General features: G+C 35.7%; 6 protein-coding genes across 7 annotated transcripts; 2 read left to right on the forward strand and 4 right to left on the reverse strand.

The window, feature by feature from the left end:
• Positions 1 to 257: 257 nt before the first annotated feature.
• On the reverse strand, positions 258 to 1616 carry LOC6642533 (intraflagellar transport protein 57 homolog). Its single transcript, XM_002065459.2, has 3 exons — positions 1329 to 1616; positions 514 to 1267; positions 258 to 415 (listed from the first exon to the last, which is right to left on the reverse strand). The coding sequence occupies exons 1-3, from the start codon at positions 1614 to 1616 to the stop codon at positions 270 to 272; spliced, it is 1188 nt and encodes a 395-aa protein (XP_002065495.1). The 3' UTR covers positions 258 to 269.
• A 316-nt stretch (positions 1617 to 1932) lies between these two features.
• Positions 1933 to 3053, reverse strand: LOC6642534 (aldo-keto reductase family 1 member B1-like). The gene has a single exon (XM_047010733.1). The coding sequence runs from the start codon at positions 2961 to 2963 to the stop codon at positions 2007 to 2009; it is 957 nt and encodes a 318-aa protein (XP_046866689.1). The 5' UTR covers positions 2964 to 3053; the 3' UTR covers positions 1933 to 2006.
• A 52-nt stretch (positions 3054 to 3105) lies between these two features.
• On the forward strand, positions 3106 to 3716 carry LOC6642535 (protein dpy-30 homolog). The gene has a single exon (XM_023175902.2). The coding sequence runs from the start codon at positions 3195 to 3197 to the stop codon at positions 3636 to 3638; it is 444 nt and encodes a 147-aa protein (XP_023031670.1). The 5' UTR covers positions 3106 to 3194; the 3' UTR covers positions 3639 to 3716.
• A 485-nt stretch (positions 3717 to 4201) lies between these two features.
• LOC6642536 (structural maintenance of chromosomes protein 5) lies at positions 4202 to 9167 on the forward strand. The gene is made up of 10 exons (XM_023175662.2): positions 4202 to 4410; positions 4476 to 4848; positions 4917 to 5095; positions 6064 to 6310; positions 6379 to 7573; positions 7632 to 8074; positions 8141 to 8365; positions 8428 to 8585; positions 8645 to 8762; positions 8892 to 9167. Exons 1-10 carry the CDS (start codon positions 4349 to 4351, stop codon positions 8985 to 8987), a joined length of 3096 nt encoding a protein of 1031 aa, XP_023031430.1. The 5' UTR covers positions 4202 to 4348; the 3' UTR covers positions 8988 to 9167.
• A 651-nt stretch (positions 9168 to 9818) lies between these two features.
• Positions 9819 to 12782, reverse strand: LOC6642279. The gene is made up of 4 exons (XM_023175792.2): positions 12603 to 12782; positions 11823 to 12533; positions 10783 to 11755; positions 9819 to 10457 (listed from the first exon to the last, which is right to left on the reverse strand). The coding sequence occupies exons 1-4, from the start codon at positions 12648 to 12650 to the stop codon at positions 9943 to 9945; spliced, it is 2247 nt and encodes a 748-aa protein (XP_023031560.1). The 5' UTR covers positions 12651 to 12782; the 3' UTR covers positions 9819 to 9942.
• Positions 12783 to 13448: 666 nt separating this feature from the next.
• LOC111518607 lies at positions 13449 to 15344 on the reverse strand. 2 transcript variants are annotated; one of them, XM_023175932.2, is made up of 3 exons: positions 14995 to 15344; positions 14382 to 14690; positions 13449 to 14314 (listed from the first exon to the last, which is right to left on the reverse strand). In XM_023175932.2, the coding sequence occupies exons 1-3, from the start codon at positions 15188 to 15190 to the stop codon at positions 13689 to 13691; spliced, it is 1131 nt and encodes a 376-aa protein (XP_023031700.1). In that variant the 5' UTR covers positions 15191 to 15344; the 3' UTR covers positions 13449 to 13688. The 2 variants fall into 2 exon arrangements, with proteins under 2 accessions (XP_023031700.1, XP_046866513.1); XM_047010557.1 differs by lacking the exon at positions 14995 to 15344 and adding an exon at positions 14774 to 14837 and having other exon boundaries at positions 13603 to 14314.
• Between the last annotated feature and the right edge of the window lie 5145 nt (positions 15345 to 20489).

Below are 20489 nucleotides of genomic sequence, written 5' to 3' on the forward strand. Positions count from 1 at the left end.
GAGCTATTCGTGTCTTTTCTTATCTGATTCAGGATAGCAGCAGCTGATAACAATGAGGTGATAATTGACCGCCCTATTGGCTTAGCAACCAATTACGAATCTTATCAAATCAAACAAGTTCCAGTTCAACAACGTTGGTGGTCGATCGATTGTATCGTTAAGGAAAACGAGATCACCCATTCGAAGGTGTGAAAAATGTAAAGGATGTGCTAAATACAAATCATGAATATGCATTTATGATCATTTCTTCTTTTTTTTTTATCATTTATTTACATGACCCTATCGAGTAGGCCCGATTGAGTTTGACGCACAATATCCTGATCGTAGGCATGCACCAGAAGAGCCACTTCCAAGTTCAAATGGGCAATGTCCTCTTTGAGTTTTACAATTGATTTCTTAATCTGTTGCACAGAACCTGCAAATAAATTGAACAATTAATCGATCTAGGCTAGGAGTGGGCTTTTATCGATAGCAAACTTTCAGTGTTGCACAATTTTATACTACTCTACTCACTGCCATCGGACATCACTTGTCCACGACGCTCCATTTCCTCTTTCTTAAGCTCCTGCTCCATCATTATCTCATTAAGCTGAGCCATTTGCTTCTCCATATCAGCTTGTACTTGATTCTGAGCATATTGAATGCTGCTCAATTCGATGGAGATTTCTTTGTATTGCTGAATCAGGGGTTGAAGTTCGTTATTCAAATGCTTCTCACGGCTCTCGATTTTCTCCAGACTAAATGTGAATTCGCTGTGCAGCTTTTTTAGCTGATTTTGTGTGGGTTCTGATATTTCGGCTATATTTGATTTTAAAGTGTCCATTTGACTGATGTGCGAACGCCAGTCTCGAGCATCGGCCTTAACGAAGACCTTCAGATGTTGCAGCACCCGCTCCAGCTCCAAGCGCCATTGTTGATGATCGCTCAGGCGGCTTGAGATCTCTTGGTTGACCTCCAGATCGCCTATCGAACGTCTCTGGGGACGATTCAGCCAATTGAGTTGCTTGAAATTATGAGCCTCCAGTTCGAGATCACTGTCATCGCTTTGCGTGGCGGCGTTTTGTTCATCCTCCAGCTTTTCCAATATAATCTCTGCATTGTCCTCCAGATAGTCACCGAGAAACTCCTCCTCTTGGGCTATATGTAGACGCTGAAAGGATAATTTGGTAACCTTAATGGCCTGAGTGGCCAGGCTATCCAAAACCATCAGACAAACAGATCCACCGCCGCGTATTAGTTTATTTGGGGCAAAATCTACATTTACATCCTGTAAATTTAAAAAAAAAATTAAGTAGATTAAGATTTATCTAACTGTTTATAATACTTACAATTTCCTCAAGAATTTGCATAATTTTCGCTATCACCGTATTCGGATCATCCGATTCCTGTGGCCTTTCCATATCCTTGCCCAGTTTTTTGCATAGCCACCAACATATCAAAGTGAACATGTAAAATTGTTCACCCGGATTGGTAGCCTTCACAAAGTAGAATCTCGACAGGGGTTTCAATTTAAATTCTTTTAATAAATGTTTCTCATAATTGAGGAGTTTTAGTTTTTCCAATAGATCATCCGATTGGAAATTTTGCAATTGCTGTCCAACATCTTCTTGTTGCATTTTGGTTTTTTAAAAAATGCAACTAAAATATAAGAAATTTGATTAACTTTTGTTTTGGTTTTACAAGAATATTTCCAAGGCAACCACTTGAAATATTTACAGCGCAGGCTTCAACTTTAAATTTCAAATGTAACGACCAATTAAAATGAAATCTCCAGAGGGCGCCACAGAGCGCACACATGTGGCGACACTGAAAAATACTGGTTCGCCCTCTGCTTGTCGTTTCCCAATCCTAAACTAAATTCTAAATATTATTATTGTTGTTTAACACTAGAAATCTTCTTGTAAAAGTTTTAAAAGGCCCGAAACAAGATGATTTGGGGGTTCCCCAGGCACAATGTTACACAATTTTATTATAATTTATATTGTTTAAATTTACTTTGTGTGTTGCTAGAATTCATCATTCTCGAATGGATGATGGGGATGACCATAGGCATTGAGCACAGGCACCAGGCGTCCATTACATTCAAAGCTCTCAATGATTTCAATCTCTTCGGGTGTCAATTCGAAGTCAAAGACCTGGAAATTCGATTCGATGCGATCTTTGGTCACCGATTTCGGGATGACAATGTTGTTACGCTGGATCTGATACCGAATGAGAATCTGTGCGGCGGTCCTATTCTTTTTCCCAGCAATTTCGTTAATCTTGGCCTCTTCTAGGATGACAGGATCCCCCTTTTTGGCCCATGGACGATTGGGTGAACCCAGAGGACTGTATGCAGTAATTGTAATATTTTTCGATTTGCAGAATTCGACAAGTTTCTTCTGTGTTAGATATGGATGGCATTCAATTTGGTTGGTGGCTGGTGGAATTTTGGCCACCTCCAAAACACGTTCCACTTGCCTCTTGTTGAAATTGGAGACACCAATCGATTTGACTAGGCCAGCCTCGACCAGTTGCTCCATTTCCTTCCAGGTATCCACATAATCGGCAGGCGAGAACAGAGTCTTGCCATCCTCATCGGCGGGGAAGAGGTCACTTCCCTCTTTGTAGCCCATAGGCCAATGGATCAAATACAAATCGAGATATGTCAGCTTCAACGATTGCAAAGTGGTCTCCAAAGCGCCACGGACCAAGTCGGGTCGATGGAAAGTGTTCCACAGCTTGCTGGTAATGAACAGATCCTCGCGCTTGACTACGCCCTCCTTGATCTTAGCTTCAATACCATCGCCGACCTCGTCCTCGTTTTGGTAGACATGAGCGCAATCGATGTGCCTATATCCAGCATCGATGGCAATTTTGACAGCTTCCATGACTTGTCCTTTAGGGCTACCCCAAGTGCCCAGACCGATGATGGGAATTTCGTGACCGCTGTTTAGCTTAACCGTTGGTACGTTGCTGGCCATTTTTTGTTGGATTTTTGAGAGTGTTTGCAAGAAAAGGAATTATTTAATCAAATGAATCTGGACCATTATCTTTCTAGTGTGACCAGTCCAAAGTCAGCGTAGTGTCATACGCAGTACATCACGATTAAAATCTAAAATACTGGCACAATAATCGGTCCATCACTAACAACAACAAGTCATCTCGATTTTACAAAAAAGTCAACAAATCAATATTAATCTCGCGCTAAAGACATGGATGCCAAACCAGATGAACCGATTTCACCAGCTCCGACAACAAATTCAAATGCCACGCCTAATGTAGGAACTGCGGCAACAGCAGCAGCCGGAGGAGGAGATTCGAATGTCGCCACAGTTGCCACCGGTAATGGAACCGCATCTGGAACTGTGGGCAAAAAGACCACTAGCGGGGAGACCAGCTCATTGCCCACTCGCCAATATTTGGATCAAACAGTGGCCCCAGTCCTCCTCCATGGTCTGCAGGCTCTGGCTCGAGAAAGACCGGCAGATCCCATTAAATTTCTGGCTTCCTATTTGCTGAAACATAATGGCTGCGAAGATTCGGGCTCAGCGGCGGCATCAGCAGCAGTAACATCCGCCACAACAACAACAACATCTGCAACAACAAGCACACAATCATCAGCAACAGCAGCAGCGACCACCGAAACTAGTTCTTAGTTCCCTAGATATATAACCCCCGTTAAGTTCAAAAAAGACTCTTTAAAATAAAGTTTACTAAATATTCATTTATACATAGACCCTTTATAGAGGGTTCTTTGAGAGTTTTCCCAAATGCTAAAGAAGAGCAATCACTTTGCCGGCTACTTCTTGAATTTCCTTCAGCAGGAACAAGAAAATATTATCAATAGACTTTGTCCTTTAAAACTCAGTTTACTTTAAGTCAGTAAGGCAATAACGATTCGTTAATATACATACATATATTTTGAAAGACGTCTTTATGAATGCGTTGCAACGTTAGTTAGCTAATTAATATTTTAGTTGGGAAAGAGTATAATAATATAATGCGTTCTCTTCCAATTGTTTTTCGCTCACTTGTTCTTTTTCGTCATTTGCTCCAACTGCAAATACTAATTTATTATTAATAATATTAAAAAATCTAATCTAATTATCTCAACTGAGCAGTGAAGTGAGCAAGTGAACAAAATGAGTGAATGAGCAACACTAGTTAATATGTCATTCGATAGTTCTCTTTTAAGCCTGCGACTGTCATCTCTAAGCGGTAGTGTCATTCTTTCTCAAGCGTCCATCTCTATTAAGACGTAAATTCGCATCTTTTAAAGAGAAATTTAAATTCGCACATTTTAATGTTTGTTGCTGATCTTAATTGATGTGTTCAACATTCATCTATAAAAGGAATCTCAGTCAAGATGGCAGACAATGGGATTGGAATGATTGGACGAATTAAAACTGTCTATTGCAAAGATTTTGTGTGAGTAACAATTGGCGGGACTTTCCATGCGATGCTCGATTTTTATACAAATTTTTGTTTTCCAGATCTTATAACGAAATAGCGTATTGTCCCAAAAAGTATTTAAATGTATTAACCGGCCCCAATGGAACTGGCAAGTCGACAATTGTTTCAGCCATTATCCTGGGATTCGGCGGCGAGCCCCAATTGCTAAACCGATCCTCCAGCATCTCCGACTACATACAGAGTAACAAGACTCAGGCAACTATTATTATTGAAATCTATGGACGTGGCGAGAATGAAATCGACACTTTTCGTCGTACCATTAATCAGACGGGTCCTTCTAAATATGCAATCAATGACAAGGATGTCTCCAAGAAAGCGTTCCTGGCATTCGTTTCCACCTATAATATACAAGTTAGCAATTTGTGTCAGTTTTTACCACAGGACCGAGTGCAGGCAAGTGATATGCCATTTAAGCACATTTAATTGCATATTAAGGATTTCTTCTTTGCCCTTTCATATAGGACTTTTCAAAGATGAATCCCCAGGAGCTACTGGTTAACACCATGTCCTCTGTGTGTGATACTCAATTACTCACAGCTTTTGAGCAATTGAAAGAAATGAGATCTCAGCAATTAAATGCCCATGCCAATTGTGATCAGGAGAAGGACAATTTGCAGAAAAAGGAAAAACGTCTCGAACAGTAAGAAAATGTTGATTTTAGTCTTGAAATTGCTATAAACAACAATTGGCATATGGTTTTTACATCAAAACTAAATCTTGAAATTGCTATAAACAACAATTGGCATATGGTTTTTACATCAAAACTAAATAGGACTGCTGCATATTAAAATGAGTTTAGGTTTAGTTTAGCTTATAAAATGACTAGGGACCTAAAGTAGATACTGGTGACAGGATTCAACTCAAATGTCACCAGTCTTAAAAATCGAACTTTTTTCTCAGTTTTCCATTGATTATTCTAAAAATAGCCTAAAACAATGTTAAATTTGACTTAGATAAGAAAAGAAACACTATAAACTTTAAGGTTGATGTTAAATCTTAACATTTTCTGATCCAATTCGTGGTTGATGTAGAGTTTGATATTATATTTTGAAATTTTCTGATCCAATTTGCATAATTTGTTATTGGGTAGCATAGAAGAAACATTACCTCTTTGAAGAATATATCTGTTGTTTTCTTCATACCAAAAACTGATCAAAATCAAGTTAAAAAAAGCTTAAAACTTTACCTTTTTCGCATTTGTTCTTGATGTCATTTTATGAAATTAAATTATGGCGGCGACCTTTTTTAATTTTAATCAAAAAGAGAAAGTACAATCAAAGATATTTAGAGATGCCTTTAAAATTTCTACCATAAAGTTTCATTTGATTTTGTTACTTATGAAAAATCTCCTAGCTTTTAAATTAAAACAATTTGAGAATATGTTTTAATTGAATTGAAAGTCTAATAAATTTCTTAAGTATACATCATCTCAGATATTGGTTTAGTTACAATAATTAAAACATAATTATCTTCTTGTTAACATTTTTGTCAATGTAAGGTTTCGTTAATTCGATTAGATCTTAGATCTTAGTACTTATAAGTAGCTTTACCTGCTATTATTTGGGATCAGCTTGATATATTTTGATATTAAATTCCTATTATTCGCAGATTACAAATGTCTGTCGCTCAATATCGTGATCGAGAAGAGTTGCTCCAAAAATGCAAAGTTTTTACTGCGAAAAAACTTTGGATAATGGTTAAAACCGGAGAAGATAAATATAAACAATACGAAATTGATATGAAAACTCTCAAAGCTAATTACGAGAAATCGGAAAAAACTTATAAAATGCATGTTCGAGCTTCGGATCAAATTATAAAGAAAACTTCAAAATTTCGAGAACAAAGTTTGCAGATGGTAAGTCAAAAATATTCATATATGTAAAGCTTCTCACTATATAAAAATATATATATATATTCTTACAGACAAATCAATTGATGCAATCGACGACTAAAAAAACCGAATTGGAGACACAACTGTCAAATATTAAACGGGGTATAAGGGAAAAGCTAATGGATATGGAAAGAAATATACGATTGGCTACAAAAAATGTAGATGAAGTCAAGAAAATTGCAAATCTAATCAGCACAAAGGAATACGAGTTGGAGCAGTTTAATGAAATTAAACCGGATTTATTGGACGATTTGGAAAATCGTAAAACCAAAATAATAAGCACACGTCAGATTGCAATTGGCCATTATAATAAACGTAAAGAACTGGAATCAACGATTAATGAGGAAAAGATACCAGAAATTTCAGCACTGCGAAATAAAATCGAACGCCTACAGAATGTGAAAAGTCAAAAGCAAGAAGAGATTAGTCGTAAGAATCCAAATTTGTTTAAGGCTATGAACTGGTTAGCCCAAAATAGGCAACAATACAATTGCACTGTGTATGATCCAATGATTTTGGAACTAAACATGGCCAACGATGATGAGGCAAAGTATTTGGAGAATGTGATACCATATCGTGATTTGTATGCCTTCAGCTGTGAGGACAAAAGTGTCATGTCCCAATTGATAAACGAATTGTGCGTTAAACAGAAGTTATCAGTTAATATTATATATTGTGAACCAGTGAAAGTCTGTTCATTCAAGCCTACTGTACCCTTGGATAAGCTGCGTCACATGGGTTTCCATGGGTATTTAGTAGACAAGGTTTCTGGACCAGCAGCGATTTTAAACAAACTCTGTTCAACGTATCGCATACATAATATACCAATTGGTGGTGAAGAAGTTGCCAATTTCACCTCCATGGTTCCCAAATCAATACGCGTCTATTTTGGAGGGAATAAACGATTTAGCGTAACGACCTCAAGATATTCGGACAATACGATTATCTCCGAACAAGTTATCTCTGGCAAAAACCTTCTTATGTCTGTGGATTCCAAACAGTTGAGTGCCCTTCAGAAGAGATATAAGGAGGTGGTATTCGAGCAGGACTCGATGAAGAATAAGTTAAGCACATCTGATCGAGAATTCGAACGTCTGCAATTGATTTTACGTGAGGAGGGCGAGGGCAAAAAGAAAATCGAACAAAAGCTTTTGCATTTCAAGAATCTTGAGAGCGAAGTGCAAGGATTAAAAAGGAAATCCAATGATCTAGAGAAATCAGTCACATGTAAGTAGAGAGAATAAATCATTAAATAAGTTAATTACTTTACAATTAATCCCCACAGCAAAGGGTGAACTAAAATCTAGATTTCGAAAATATCTAATAATAGAAACCAAAAAGATGTTGGACCTTGAATCCAAACTAATAGACAAACTGAAAATTATTAAGGGCCAGCAACTTGAAAAGAAAATTATCCAAACCAAGGAAACTGTTCACAAAATGCAGCATGAAAATCAAGCAGAAACCCTAAAGGAGAGCGAAGATTGCCTGCGAAAGGCCAGAAGTTCTGTCGAAAAGCTTATGAACTCCGTTGAAGCACAAAAGCGGGAAATTGAGAGAAAAATGAACGAGATCGGCGAATTGTGTAATGGTAAAATTCCAACTAATAGGGATTTTCCCTTTAAACAACAATTTAACGAAATGCAAGACTTCGATTTGGAGCAAGTTAGTGAAGCGATGCATGATATTGAGGCAAGATTGGAGTGTATGAAGAGTATAAACGCTGAGGTAAGCAAGAGAAACTATAACTAAATAAATCTTACCAATCATTACTACTAATTTCATTGTCCACAGACTATCACTCAGTATGAGCAACTGCAGGCCGAGGTTAATCAGCTGAAGGAAAAAATTTATGCTTCTGCAAACCAGGGCAAAACAGTTGAAAGCCGAATGAATGTCATCTACGATCAATGGGAGCCCAAACTATTGAACCTAATCGATGGCATTAGCTCGAAATTTAGCGATTTTATGGAATCTATAGACTATGTTGGAGAAGTTGTCCTAACTAAAGCGGATAAAGTAAGCGAAAAGACATGAAGATGAATTAATAATTAATTCCTACTTAAATTCCTGTCATTTAGTATGATTTTGGCTCGTATGGCATACAAATTATGGTCCAGTACAGAAAAGATGCTCAACTGCAAATGTTGGATAAATATGTTCAATCTGGCGGCGAACGCGCTGTGGCTATTGCCATTTACTCATTGTCCTTGCAACATATTACCCATGTGCCATTTAGGTAATATCAACAAACCAATTTTACTTTCAATATAAATAATATATTTTTATATCTCTTAGATGCGTCGATGAAATAAATCAAGGCATGGACTCTACAAATGAACGTCGTATTTTTGATCTACTCCTTAAAGAAGCTACCAAAGAGGGCTCCTCTCAATATATATTTGTTACACCAAAGGTTAGGATTAGACTTTGTTAAAACTTGTAATGGTTTTTTTTAGGAAATCCATTAATGTTTCAATATATTTGAAACTCTTTTAGCCTCCAATTCCCAATATTAAAGTTCCTCTTTGGTTTCTCTTTTCAGTTACTCCGTGATTTAAACTACAATGATCGTTTGTGTGTATCAATCGTCCATAATTCCAAGACTATTCAGATCGGTACCTCGTTTCCGTTGAGTTGAAACTAATTTGCATTACAAAACTGACTTGGAGCATTAAACTTTATTTTTATTTTTAGTTCTTTACTGTTGAATTTGTAAACATTGTCGTTTGGTGTATTTGCTTTCTTATTTTAGGGTAACTTTATAGATACCAAATTATGTTCAAATTGTCGAGAATAAATCAACACAAATAAGATAAAACATTGTAAAGTATATGACTGGGTAGCCTTTTAAGACCAGCATTTCGCGGGGGTTGAACTCAAGAACAACATAATTGTGGATTTAGTGAGTTTCTATATACATATTTGTCATGATAATGAACCGAAATTATTATACTTTTCACAATTTGAAGAAATTGCCCTAAACGTAACTGCTTACTTTTGGAAACTGCCTAGAATTGAAGTTAATTTGAACTGCTTTTACTGCTTGAAGTCCCATACAACTGCTTGATCAGGGCTACCAAAAACACTGCTTGACTGCATGTAACATTTTTTTTTCAAGCAGCGCTAATAAGAATAACTCTTTAAGATGCAGTAGAAAAAGAACATTACAAAACAGATAAAATGGCAAAAAGAAGTATCATCTTTTGTATCTTTGAAAAACTTTTGCCAATTCTTGTAGGTGTACAATATCTCGTATTAAAAAAAATAACTATTTATCTAAAGATCAGATTTTGAATTTAAATAATAAATTAGTTTTTTCTCAATCAACCAACTAGTTCAGATTCTAAATTTATTTAAAAACCCTCAATGTAATATTATTTTTTTAAATTTTTCTCAAACTGGTAAAATTTATTTTTCTTAAAAACATTCTTTTGTTTTATTTTGTTAACTAAATTATATTTGTATATACAATTGTTTTTGGGATCGTTGTGTTTTTTTTTTATCTAGATTAATCTTGTTGTACAAAAAATTACTAAATACTAATTTTAAAAGGAAACCTTGGCACATTTTCTACAATATCAGGGACTATCTGGCTATAAGCCCAATATTTCCTGCTCCGATTCATCGCAGCAAATGGCCTCAGACTTATTATTATTATGCGTGTCCACAACATCATCCTCATCCTCGATTTGTTTCAATTTTGATTGTTTCTTTGTGTTCTTTTTCAAGCGCCTCGTAACAGCTATTTGAGCCTTTCGCACTGGATCATGGATACGTGAATGTCGCTTCAGATCTCCGGACACGCGAAACGTTTTCTCGCAAACTGTGCACTTGTGTGGTCTTTCGCCCGTATGGACCTTGATGTGACTTAGTAGATACGAACTGGCTCGAAAGGTCTTATCGCAATACTCGCAGGCATAATTCCGCTCACTTGTATGGATGCGACGATGAAGAACTAGCGAATATCGACGAGAGAAATTTTTGCCACAAAATTCGCACATATGGGCCTTGAGATCACTGTGTCGGGAAATTACATGATATTTCAAATCACCCCACAGACGACATCTGTGATCGCAGTGCTCGCACTTGAATGGCTTGTCATCAGAATCTGGAAAGAAAATAGAGAAAGGACTTTGATTAGAAATAAGTTTCTATATATAAATAAAGAATAAAAGGATCTATATACCGAAACATATTCAATTTAAGAGCTAATCTTGCTATTTACTTGATTTCTCTTTAAATTTAGATAACATATTTTGAAACATACGACAGTTTAAACTTCAAATCGGATCAACTGAACTCATTGAGTCATTAAAACAGTTCAAATTTCTGATCAGCTTGTAGTTTGAATTGGTTAAGCTGTGGCCCACTTGGACTTATTTTGTAGGCGTTCTAAAATTTCCCTGACTAAATATAGGGAACTAATTACTCACGTCTCTTTTCATGTGCATTGAGGGCACTCTGAGTGTAGAAGGATCTGTCGCAGGTGCCGCACTTGTGTGTCCGTTGTTCATTGTGCGTAAATTGATGATATTTCAGGGCATTGTATGAATTGAAATTTCTCACACATTTCGCACAATAATATTTCCTTCTCGATTTCGATGCTGGATCATTGTCGTCTTCGGGAATGGGATCCATCTCATTGGGCTCAATGCTGTTGGCATCTTCCCAGTTCTCATTGTAGGGTGAGTCGGGCGTACTGTCCAGGAATTCTTCGTCCTCCAGTTTCAATGGTTCATTAAGCACATGGGGTGATCTTTGCAATTGCTCAATGGACGAACCATTTGTGTGTGTAAGTGGTGGAGCTGGCGGTGCTACTGGTGGGGGTGGAGTACAGCAGGTCGACAATGGGGGAGGTGATTTTGTCACCTCATTCAAATTCTGTTCAAATGTTTCTACAGTTGGAGGAATCGTTGTCTGCGGTTGAAAAGCTGATGGTAGTGGGGTTGGAGGTTCGGCTGTTGACACTTCCTGTGGTGGCGCCTGTGTTGATGGTGGTGCTGGTGGCGGTGGTTCACCTGGCAGTAATAGCCCCGAAAAGGCAATATCACTGAAATTATTGTTGAACCACGTTGGACGCATGCCACTTGAGGCCAATTCCAAATCCACTAGCTCATCACAGGTGTCCTCGATGGATACCTTATCCACGACATTGCGTATGCCTTCAAGCATATCCTCCGTATCGCTGAATTCCACATCATCGACAGCCACATCGTGAGTGACAGCATTGGAGGAGACAATCGGAGGAGCTTTAACAGCTGATTCATTGCCACCATGGATAACCATATTGACACCGCCCACATCGTCATCGACATCATCGACATGATGAGTGTGATGCATATTGTGGAAATTCTCAAAATTCAATTGAACATCATGGAAAACCTGAACCAATTTGGCCTGCTCCTGCTGCATTAGCAATGAAACATTTAGGAATTTAAATTCCAGGATAAAAAATGGACTCAAATGACCTTACCTTATCCTCCACGGATAGACCACACATATCCAGTGGTTCCTTTTGCTGTTGCTGGGTTGGCAATTGCTCCTGTTCCTGTCCTGTATGCAAACTCTGTTGCATAGTCGTCGGCGGTTCATAGTGGGCCTTGAGATGGGCAAAGAAATCCAGTTGAGTGTGAACAGCATAGCCGCATATCTCACAGCTGTACATGGCTGTTGGAATTGTTTCCCCAACTGAAATGGGTTTAAGTTGCTGCTGCTGTTGCTCCTGATGTTGGTGATGATGCAGTTCGTGCTCCATAATATCCGATTCAATGTTGCCCTTAAGTTTGCGTGATATACGCTTCTTGTGGGGCAACACCTTGCGGGCATTTGTGGCATGTGCGGCAGCGGCATTACTATACAACAGATCATCATCGATTGGCACAGTGGGTTCTATGACCAAAGCGGGAAATGCAGGTTGTTCCCCCTGATCCAAGGGTGCTCTTGCCACCACATCATCCTCCACATGTTTGTTGACAAATTGAAATATGGAATTATGGAAATTCATATCCGGAGTTAAAGAGTCACCCGTAACATTGCCTTGATCGGAGGTAACAATTCCTCCAGCAGCGTTTGGTCTTGTGGTGCTTAAATTCGTGGGTCCTTCGGATTTAGGGAAGACGCCTGTGTCTATTAGATCCATAATGAAATTGTTTGGGTCTCGCATGAGATCCGAGGCGAGCAAAGTCTAAAATAGCACCAGATTGTCAAATTTAATCATGTATTTTATGGAACTGCAGTAACAAGAAACACTTACATGATCATGGTCAATAAATTGTTGGGCGTCCACCTCTTTGCGCTCCATTTTGTGCTTGAATAAATGAAGGATCTCTATTTATTAGAGAGTCCCCAAGATGCTGGGGAAGTGGGGGCCACTTAACGTTATGTTCCAAACTCATAAAATTTCTTAAAACTGCTGAATTCACATTTTAAAAGTAAACAAAAACAATCTGGAACTGTTTACGGCTTGTTCTTCTTCTTGCTCTCCTTAACCGAATATCGATAAACTATTATATCGATAGCGCTGTAATTCGATATAATATCGATAAATAGAAAGCGCTAAATTTAAATAATTAAAAAAGAACACTATTATTAACATTATTATGATTATTATTAAAGTTTTAAGTTGGAAAACAAAATAATGTTTCAGATACAATTAATTATAATAATGATTTGGCTTGTGTGTCTTCTATTAGGAATTCATTGTCATGTTTTACTTCCCGATCGAGCAGAGTGGATATCGTTGTAGTTGCTTTATTTTTGCTTTTGCCATACTATTTTTATTTAAGTTTATGGCGCTATTAAAGAGTGATAGAGACAGATAGTTCATCGAATTGTCAGTGTTGTTTCGTCGAATTACACTTAAGAATGATTCCGAAAACAAATGTTTATTGCAAAATCACAAATTGCTCTGGTTGTTTATTATTTATTGTTGAGATTTTTTCCTAATAAATTTCCTCATCGACTTTTTGACTGTCATCGATAAATTCAGTGAAAATCGATATCCGATACGTAAAATTTTATTTTATTTCAAATTTTTAACAATTTCCATATAGATTATGCATATTGCTTTTTTTAATTTATGAATACAGCTTTTATTAATCAATTAAAAATTATGGTAGATGTAAATGAAGCCTAGTTTTATGAATGTTTATTGTCACATACAGCTCCTGTATGGAATGGCTTATACCCAAAAGTTTGTACATTCTCTTAAACGAGAGAATAATAATATCTGTTTCGGTTGAATTTATAAAAAAAATGGAAAATACAATTAAATTGTTGTTATTATAACTATAAGTATATTTAATGTAAGCATCATAAGTTTTTAACAACATTATAAAATTTAGTTTTGTGCTTCAACGTTGGCTGCTGATTTACTTATATTTAAGGCTTTAGCTGTGAGAAGCTTTTCGTAACTCGGTAACAAATTACAGGAAGTTTTACTATTAATAAAACTACGAATAAGCAAATATTGATATTCACTCAACTTAGCCTCGTCGAGCAGTGGGAGTACTTCATTGGGATTAATTCCGGATGGCATTGAAATTGATTTTGAGTTCCCTGAGCGCAAGGCAGAAGCTATAAAATCGTCATTAAGTCTTGCCTGTCTTATCTTCTCAGAACACTCTATGAATTCTATCTCCAGTTTATTATTATTATTATTATTTGTTGGTGGTACCTGCGACATTTTGTAGGCACAAATTCTTTCCTTTTGATTGAACCATTTAGACTTCTTTTGAATAATATGACTTCTATGTCTTTTGTATTTTCTCCAAATAGTTACAATTTGTTTGCATACGTAGTTAAGGCGTTTTTCTAGTTCGTTCAACTCGGGATTGTAGCCGTGACTTTCAATCTTTTCTCGTAGAACTTCAATTACGGTTTTCGCTTTTTCCGATTCGGTTCCCTTTTCTGTGCGCCATAAATCGAGAACATATAAGCGCGTAAACACACACTCATAAAATGTGCCTATTAAAAATGAAGCCAAATTAATCTGTATTCAATTTTAACAATCCCTTAAGTATTCTCTACTCACATTGATTGTTGTCGGCACTTTCAGTGTCCTGTGGTCCTTTGCAGGCCTTGCTGGGAGAAGTTACAAGATTCGTCTTTGATGTCAAAGGGCCATTTGGCTCTTCGATATTTAGTCGATTTCCATCCGAAGTGATTTGCCAGACTTCATCATCATTGATTATTAATTCATCTTCTTGTTTTATTTCATGATCAAGAAGTGGAGAGCGTTGCACCTCCTCAGACTGTGCGGCGCAAGAAAACTCCACTTTTATGTCAATTGATGAAACCGTTTCAGCTTCCGCATGTATTTCATCCTTGTACTCCATTAGACCTTGAATGTATATACAGAAAATTATATAGCATTAACTATAGAAAATTATGTTTAAGTAGCCCAGATTAGTGCAATATTTGTACCGCTTTATTTCAATAATTTTACCCAGCTGTGTTTTGTTTACAAACATAATATCGATTGTTTGTTATCGATAGCATTAGGAGCGGGATAATTATAGGTTCATTATAATATTGCTATAAAGGTCATATTTTATTTTCTTCATTTTATTATTATTCATCCACAATGTTTTCAATTTGAGCATAAACACAAAAATTTGTTGATTAGAAAATATTAAAGTACTTACGATGATCGTTTTCACAATTTTGCACAGTGGATGCATTGTTATGCACAGTAGAAACACTAGGTTGCGCACTAGGTAGGCGTGCACGAAATTCACGTACACGTTCTGTTGAAGTCTTTGCGGTTTTTTTAGTTTTATTTTCTTTTAGTTTTTTTCTCTGTCGATATTCACGACACTTTTCTGCATTAGTTTTCGGCATAATTGCGGTAAATATTTACGAATATAAAAATACGGACGCAATACAGCACACACGGTTGCTATTATGAGCGTCGTAACGCGTGTATTACACAGACGTACTAACATACAAACATACATACGTATGACGCACAAAGAGGAGACGGAGAATAAGGAACGCTATATAACTCTGGCTATATACTATAAGATCTATATGTATGTTTCTTTTTAGTGTCGCTTTTTCGTTTCATCGAGTCTCAATATCGATTGACTTTTATGGAGTTGTTATCGATAGCTAGTGAAATGGTCACCCTGTAATTATCGGCACTTACCGCGCGCCAAGTTTTACATTTTTTAAGAAGTCGTAAAAACTTGAATTGGAAAACCCAACAAAATATAAGTAAAAAGTATTAAATACTGAGTCACAGTGGAACAAGAAAACAAATTATTTGTCTTTTAAGTCTTTAAAATAAATGCTTTATAGTTGGTCTAACGTTTAAAAGTTTTATTAAAGTTCACTTTAGAAAAATTTGTCTGTAGTTTTCTTAAATTGAATTTTTTTTTACAAAGATGATATTTATTTTAAAATCTAAAATTAAAGTTTTCAGTTAATTCGCTGAGTAGAAGATGATTTTGTGAAAAATTTTAAATTAATCAATTTTTGTTCATTCAAAAGAGTTACCATTTCATTTTATATATAAAATTATTAAGTAATAATTTTTAAATATTTTATTATACCTCTATTTTTCGATCATAACATTTTGAATAAGTAAATTGATGGACAGAATTTTATTAACATTTAATTAACTTTCTGTTTTGTAGTTGGCTTTCCAAGTATTTACTATAAATATAGGCAGATTCATCGGTTCCAAGAATTGAGTCTCGCTAAATTTTGAATCAATTTGAGCGATTCTTAGTGAATACACGAAATATTTGTAGACATATGCAAAATCTGTTTAATTGATGTTTGAATTTCAATCACTTGCAGATCAAAGTGCAGCACTTTGAATCTATTCCACTTGAGAAATTCCCCTCCTTCTACAAATTGTGAGGGGTGTTATGTTGATGGATTTCTCGCTATGTTCTTTTGTGTGTGTTATTGTTATGATTCGTATGAATTTTATCATGAGAAATTGCTTCAAAATCATCTAAAACCAAACAACGAAATGTGTTTGAGAATCTTTTTTTGTGTGTGTGTATTTATTTTTACACTCAACCACAGATCGGACAGATTAGATCAAGAAAAAAGATCAGTGTTAAAATTATCTTGTCTAATAATTGTTTATTAAACATTTAAAGGCTTTAGCAAAATTTTTAAAGCAGCCGTTGCTAAAAGTCTATAAAATTTTACGATTATGCCCCTCGAAACCACAATGGGAACATATGGTCCAACCACTGAGTTGGCTCCGATCTGTTGGAGAGGTGGAGGGTAATTTGTTGCCTCGCTAAGCCCAGTGATCCGTTTACCATAAATATGTTGATATATCACAGAGCAGGATTAGCTTCCTGTTTGCAACCATATGGAGAATTGCCCCTCAAGAGGAGATGGGGTAACGAAATGTATTGAGGATTATCTATATCAACGTATGGAGCATATATGAATGTGAAGTGTTAATTTGTTGATGATTATGATGATGATGTTTGTTGTTCAATTTTATGACTCTACAAATTGGTTCAGCATGAAAAGCAAATATAGGAATTACCTTTAAGTTCTTTCATATACAACTTCCACTTTCTATAACTAGATCTTTTCGATTGTAAATTGAAAATTGAATAAGTAAAGTAAAGAAATTTCTTTAGTTTGTAGTTTAGTTTTGGTTTATTCTCTTCTTATTTCTATAGTTTTGTCATTATTTGCATTTCGCTTCGATGTTTATTTTTTTAGATTTTCGCTTTGCTTTTTCTATATTTCAAAATATTTTCTTTTCATTAAAGGAAAATGCAAATGGAAACAATTCCAACGCCCTTTTTCAGCAGCTGGGATTGTCTGTATATAGTTTTCATTGTTAATTCCTACCTGCTTCTTGTTTATTTGCCTTTGCCCACCACCAACGCATTTGATTTCGAAATTGTGTTTGTTTTTGAAAATCTGTTCGTTTTATTGTTTTTCTCCTTCGCTCTATTCATGTTTCTTTAAATATTTTTCACAAATATGCCAAGTCAATATTTGATTAAAAATTTGTTCAGGAGAGCAAAACAGATTTTCAGTTTCTTACAAATTTCAATCTGCTCGTTAGAAATAGCAAAAAAACAACAAAAATCTTTTATATATACATATATATCGTATTGTATGTAAGTATTATATGCCATAATGTCATTATTATTATAAGCGTGCTTTTTTGTGGATACAACAATAAGAGAAGTAACATGACACAGAAAAGAAAAGAAAAATACGTATACAAAACTTAGGGGGACCCCCCACAATAATACATAATAACAAGGCAGAAGGCAACCAGGCAAGCTGCCAGGAAGGCAAGAGGAAGGATGATGGAAAAGGAAAGGAAAGGAAACATGCAAGTGTCCAAGTGCCTTCTTTTGTTCTTCGTCACGTACTGCTGCGGTGCACTTGCGCCAGCAAAATGTTACAAAACCACCTACCTTCCTATGCTGAACCCAACCCCCAACCCACAACCCACTCCTTCCACATCGAAAACGAATCCAACGATGCCCTCAAGTTTCCACACACACACACAGAATGAGGCATGCAAAGGAGTAGGGGGAAGCTGGAGAAGAGGAAACGGAAACAGCCACAACAAGAAGTAACAATAATAACAACAACAACACAAACGACGACCAGTTCAATCAAGAGCCGTTCGATTGACGAGTAGACTCTTTCTTTTTTTTCATTTTATTTATTATCGTAAAATACCCTTACAGGGTAGGAAACTTGTTCATTGATTTTATCAAAGCTGTCACCAAAAGCTGTTAAAAATTAAAAAAAAGGTAGATAATAAACATATTACAGATTAAAAAACTCGTTGCCGCGTTGAAAAACGAGTTTTGGATAAACATTTTTCTCGGGGAAAGTGTTTTGATATTATGTTTTCTATATTCATAATTCTTGACATTCTTTTACTCGAAAGTGCATATGAGTTCCAAAGTATGATTAAAAATAAATAAAATTATGATTCCTTTAAAATATAATGATGGAGAAATATCTATAAATATATTTTATATATTTTTGTTTGTGTAGATTTCGACCTTTTTTGAAGTTAATCAAATCTGGGTTTTAGCCGGCTTGAGATCAATAAATCTTACAAAAGATGAGTAGGTCATCTGTAAAGCTATTTTAAGAACTACCAAGTTTTATCATCAGCAGACTTCGCTAAAGAATCCACAGTTGTAATGGCCATACCATATAATAATCGTCAAACACTTATTATCGAAACAGAAGAAAATAAATCAAAAAAAATAAAAATAAAAATACATAGGTATGTACATCCATATATAAATACATGCATTGATTAAGCTTTCAATACGAATTGTTCTTAGAAATGTTTTTCGAATATTTCTAATGTCTAATTTTGAAACAAATTACTATTAATTTCTAAATGTTTTTTGAAGGTTTATGTTATACTTATAAAATAGAAGATAATTTGACTGTTTCATCGCTTTTTGGGAATATCTAAAAACTCTTAGTTTGTTTATTGAAATTTTACAAAATTTCTTTTCTATTCGTATGTGTAGGAGAAAGTTTCCAATTTATACAAATTACTTAGAAGAATACCCCATTTCTTCGATGGGAAAATGTTTGTTTTCGATTTTCTTCTTTTGTATACTTTTATACTTTGGAATATTGAGAATATTGTCCCGAAAAGGTCATTCAAAATTCGAAATACTTTCGGAGATATGAAGTTTTTTGCGACGCAATGTCCTCCTTTTGTACAATTGTTTTGAACTGGCGGCAAGGATAAAGCCGTTATTCTGAAATGCTTTTCATGAGACAAAAGACAATGGACGGAGAATAGTCATAATTCTGATCCGGACCTCAATCATAATTTTAGAATTTTTTCTACTATAAATTTTACTAATAAATATGTATTAATATGTAGGTAATATGTACAGTAAAAAGTTGTACACGATTTAAGAATGAATGTTTTTCTTTGCCCTTTTTATGCATTTATGGATATGTCTCATCTGTAGCTCTGTTTAAAAGTTGAAATCACAATGACTCACCCTTTTAAAAAAAAAAAGCTCCATTTTAAAACTTAATTATAGCTGCATGCAGATTATTCTGCAACAAATTATTATTATTGACTTATGTCATTATTATTTTAAAGGTAAAAGCAAAAACTTGCGTTAAACTCTAAAAAATTGCTGCTTAGATTTTACGAAAATAACAAAAAAGCAATTCGTTTATAATTTAAAAATTACAACAGAGAAACAGAAACGATTTTTATTCTATTGGAATTGATTCATTAAAAATAATTGCTTGAAAAATTGTAGCTCTGAAAAAGAAAATGTTTGTGAAAATTATTTCAAAACTTGTTTTGTTTTTATAATTTAATGGTATATATAGCTTTTCCTTTTTAAATATCATAGAGCTTTCAGTAAATTTATCATTATAAAACACTACATAATCGATTCATATAAAGTCACTGTCATTCATTGTTCGAGTGTATAAAATGTTGGAATATTTCCTTTGTTGCTAGAGGCGGTTTACAAATTCCAAAAAAAAAGCAACAAAAGCTGAAAATTCTAAAACAAAAAATGCAAAAACAAACAGTGTATAGAATATACATATACATGTTTATAGGGCGATGGTGGAGGGGGCGTGCCCACGCCCACATTTAGAACTACTACTGTTGGTGCTGCTGCTGCATAAATATTGTCAACAACAAATACGAGAGGTTGGCTTGTCTGGGGTTTTTCTTTGTCCCCATTCTCTGCTCACGTTTTCTTGCTTTCTCTCTCTCTCTCTCGTTTCTTCTTACTCACTTGCCCCAATCATTTTGTGCTCATCTCAGCGAAAAATGTGTTGACGCAATTGTCACGTGCTTTTCTACAGCCTGTCGCCCCCTGCCTCTCCCTTTCTCTCACAAGTTTGTGTGTCCTGTGCCCAAAAAGGATGCTGCTGGCTGGCTAAGGCACGCGCAGTATTTTTTATAGTTGTTTTTTTTTTCTTTATACATCCAACACACACACACAGACACACACACACACAAACACGTACATGTGGATGGATGGATGGAAGGATGTGTCTCGTGCCACTTTCTCGAGATGTCCTGCGACTAAGTGCAATGCAGTAATGTTGGAGTGGCGACGGTAATCAGATCTTGAATGAAAGGCTCTGCCTATGCCAAGAGAATAATGTGCAGTTTTGT

The sequence above is a fragment of the Drosophila willistoni genome (assembly GCF_018902025.1).
Source record: "Drosophila willistoni isolate 14030-0811.24 chromosome 2R unlocalized genomic scaffold, UCI_dwil_1.1 Seg167, whole genome shotgun sequence".
NCBI classification, from domain to species: domain Eukaryota; kingdom Metazoa; phylum Arthropoda; class Insecta; order Diptera; family Drosophilidae; genus Drosophila; species Drosophila willistoni.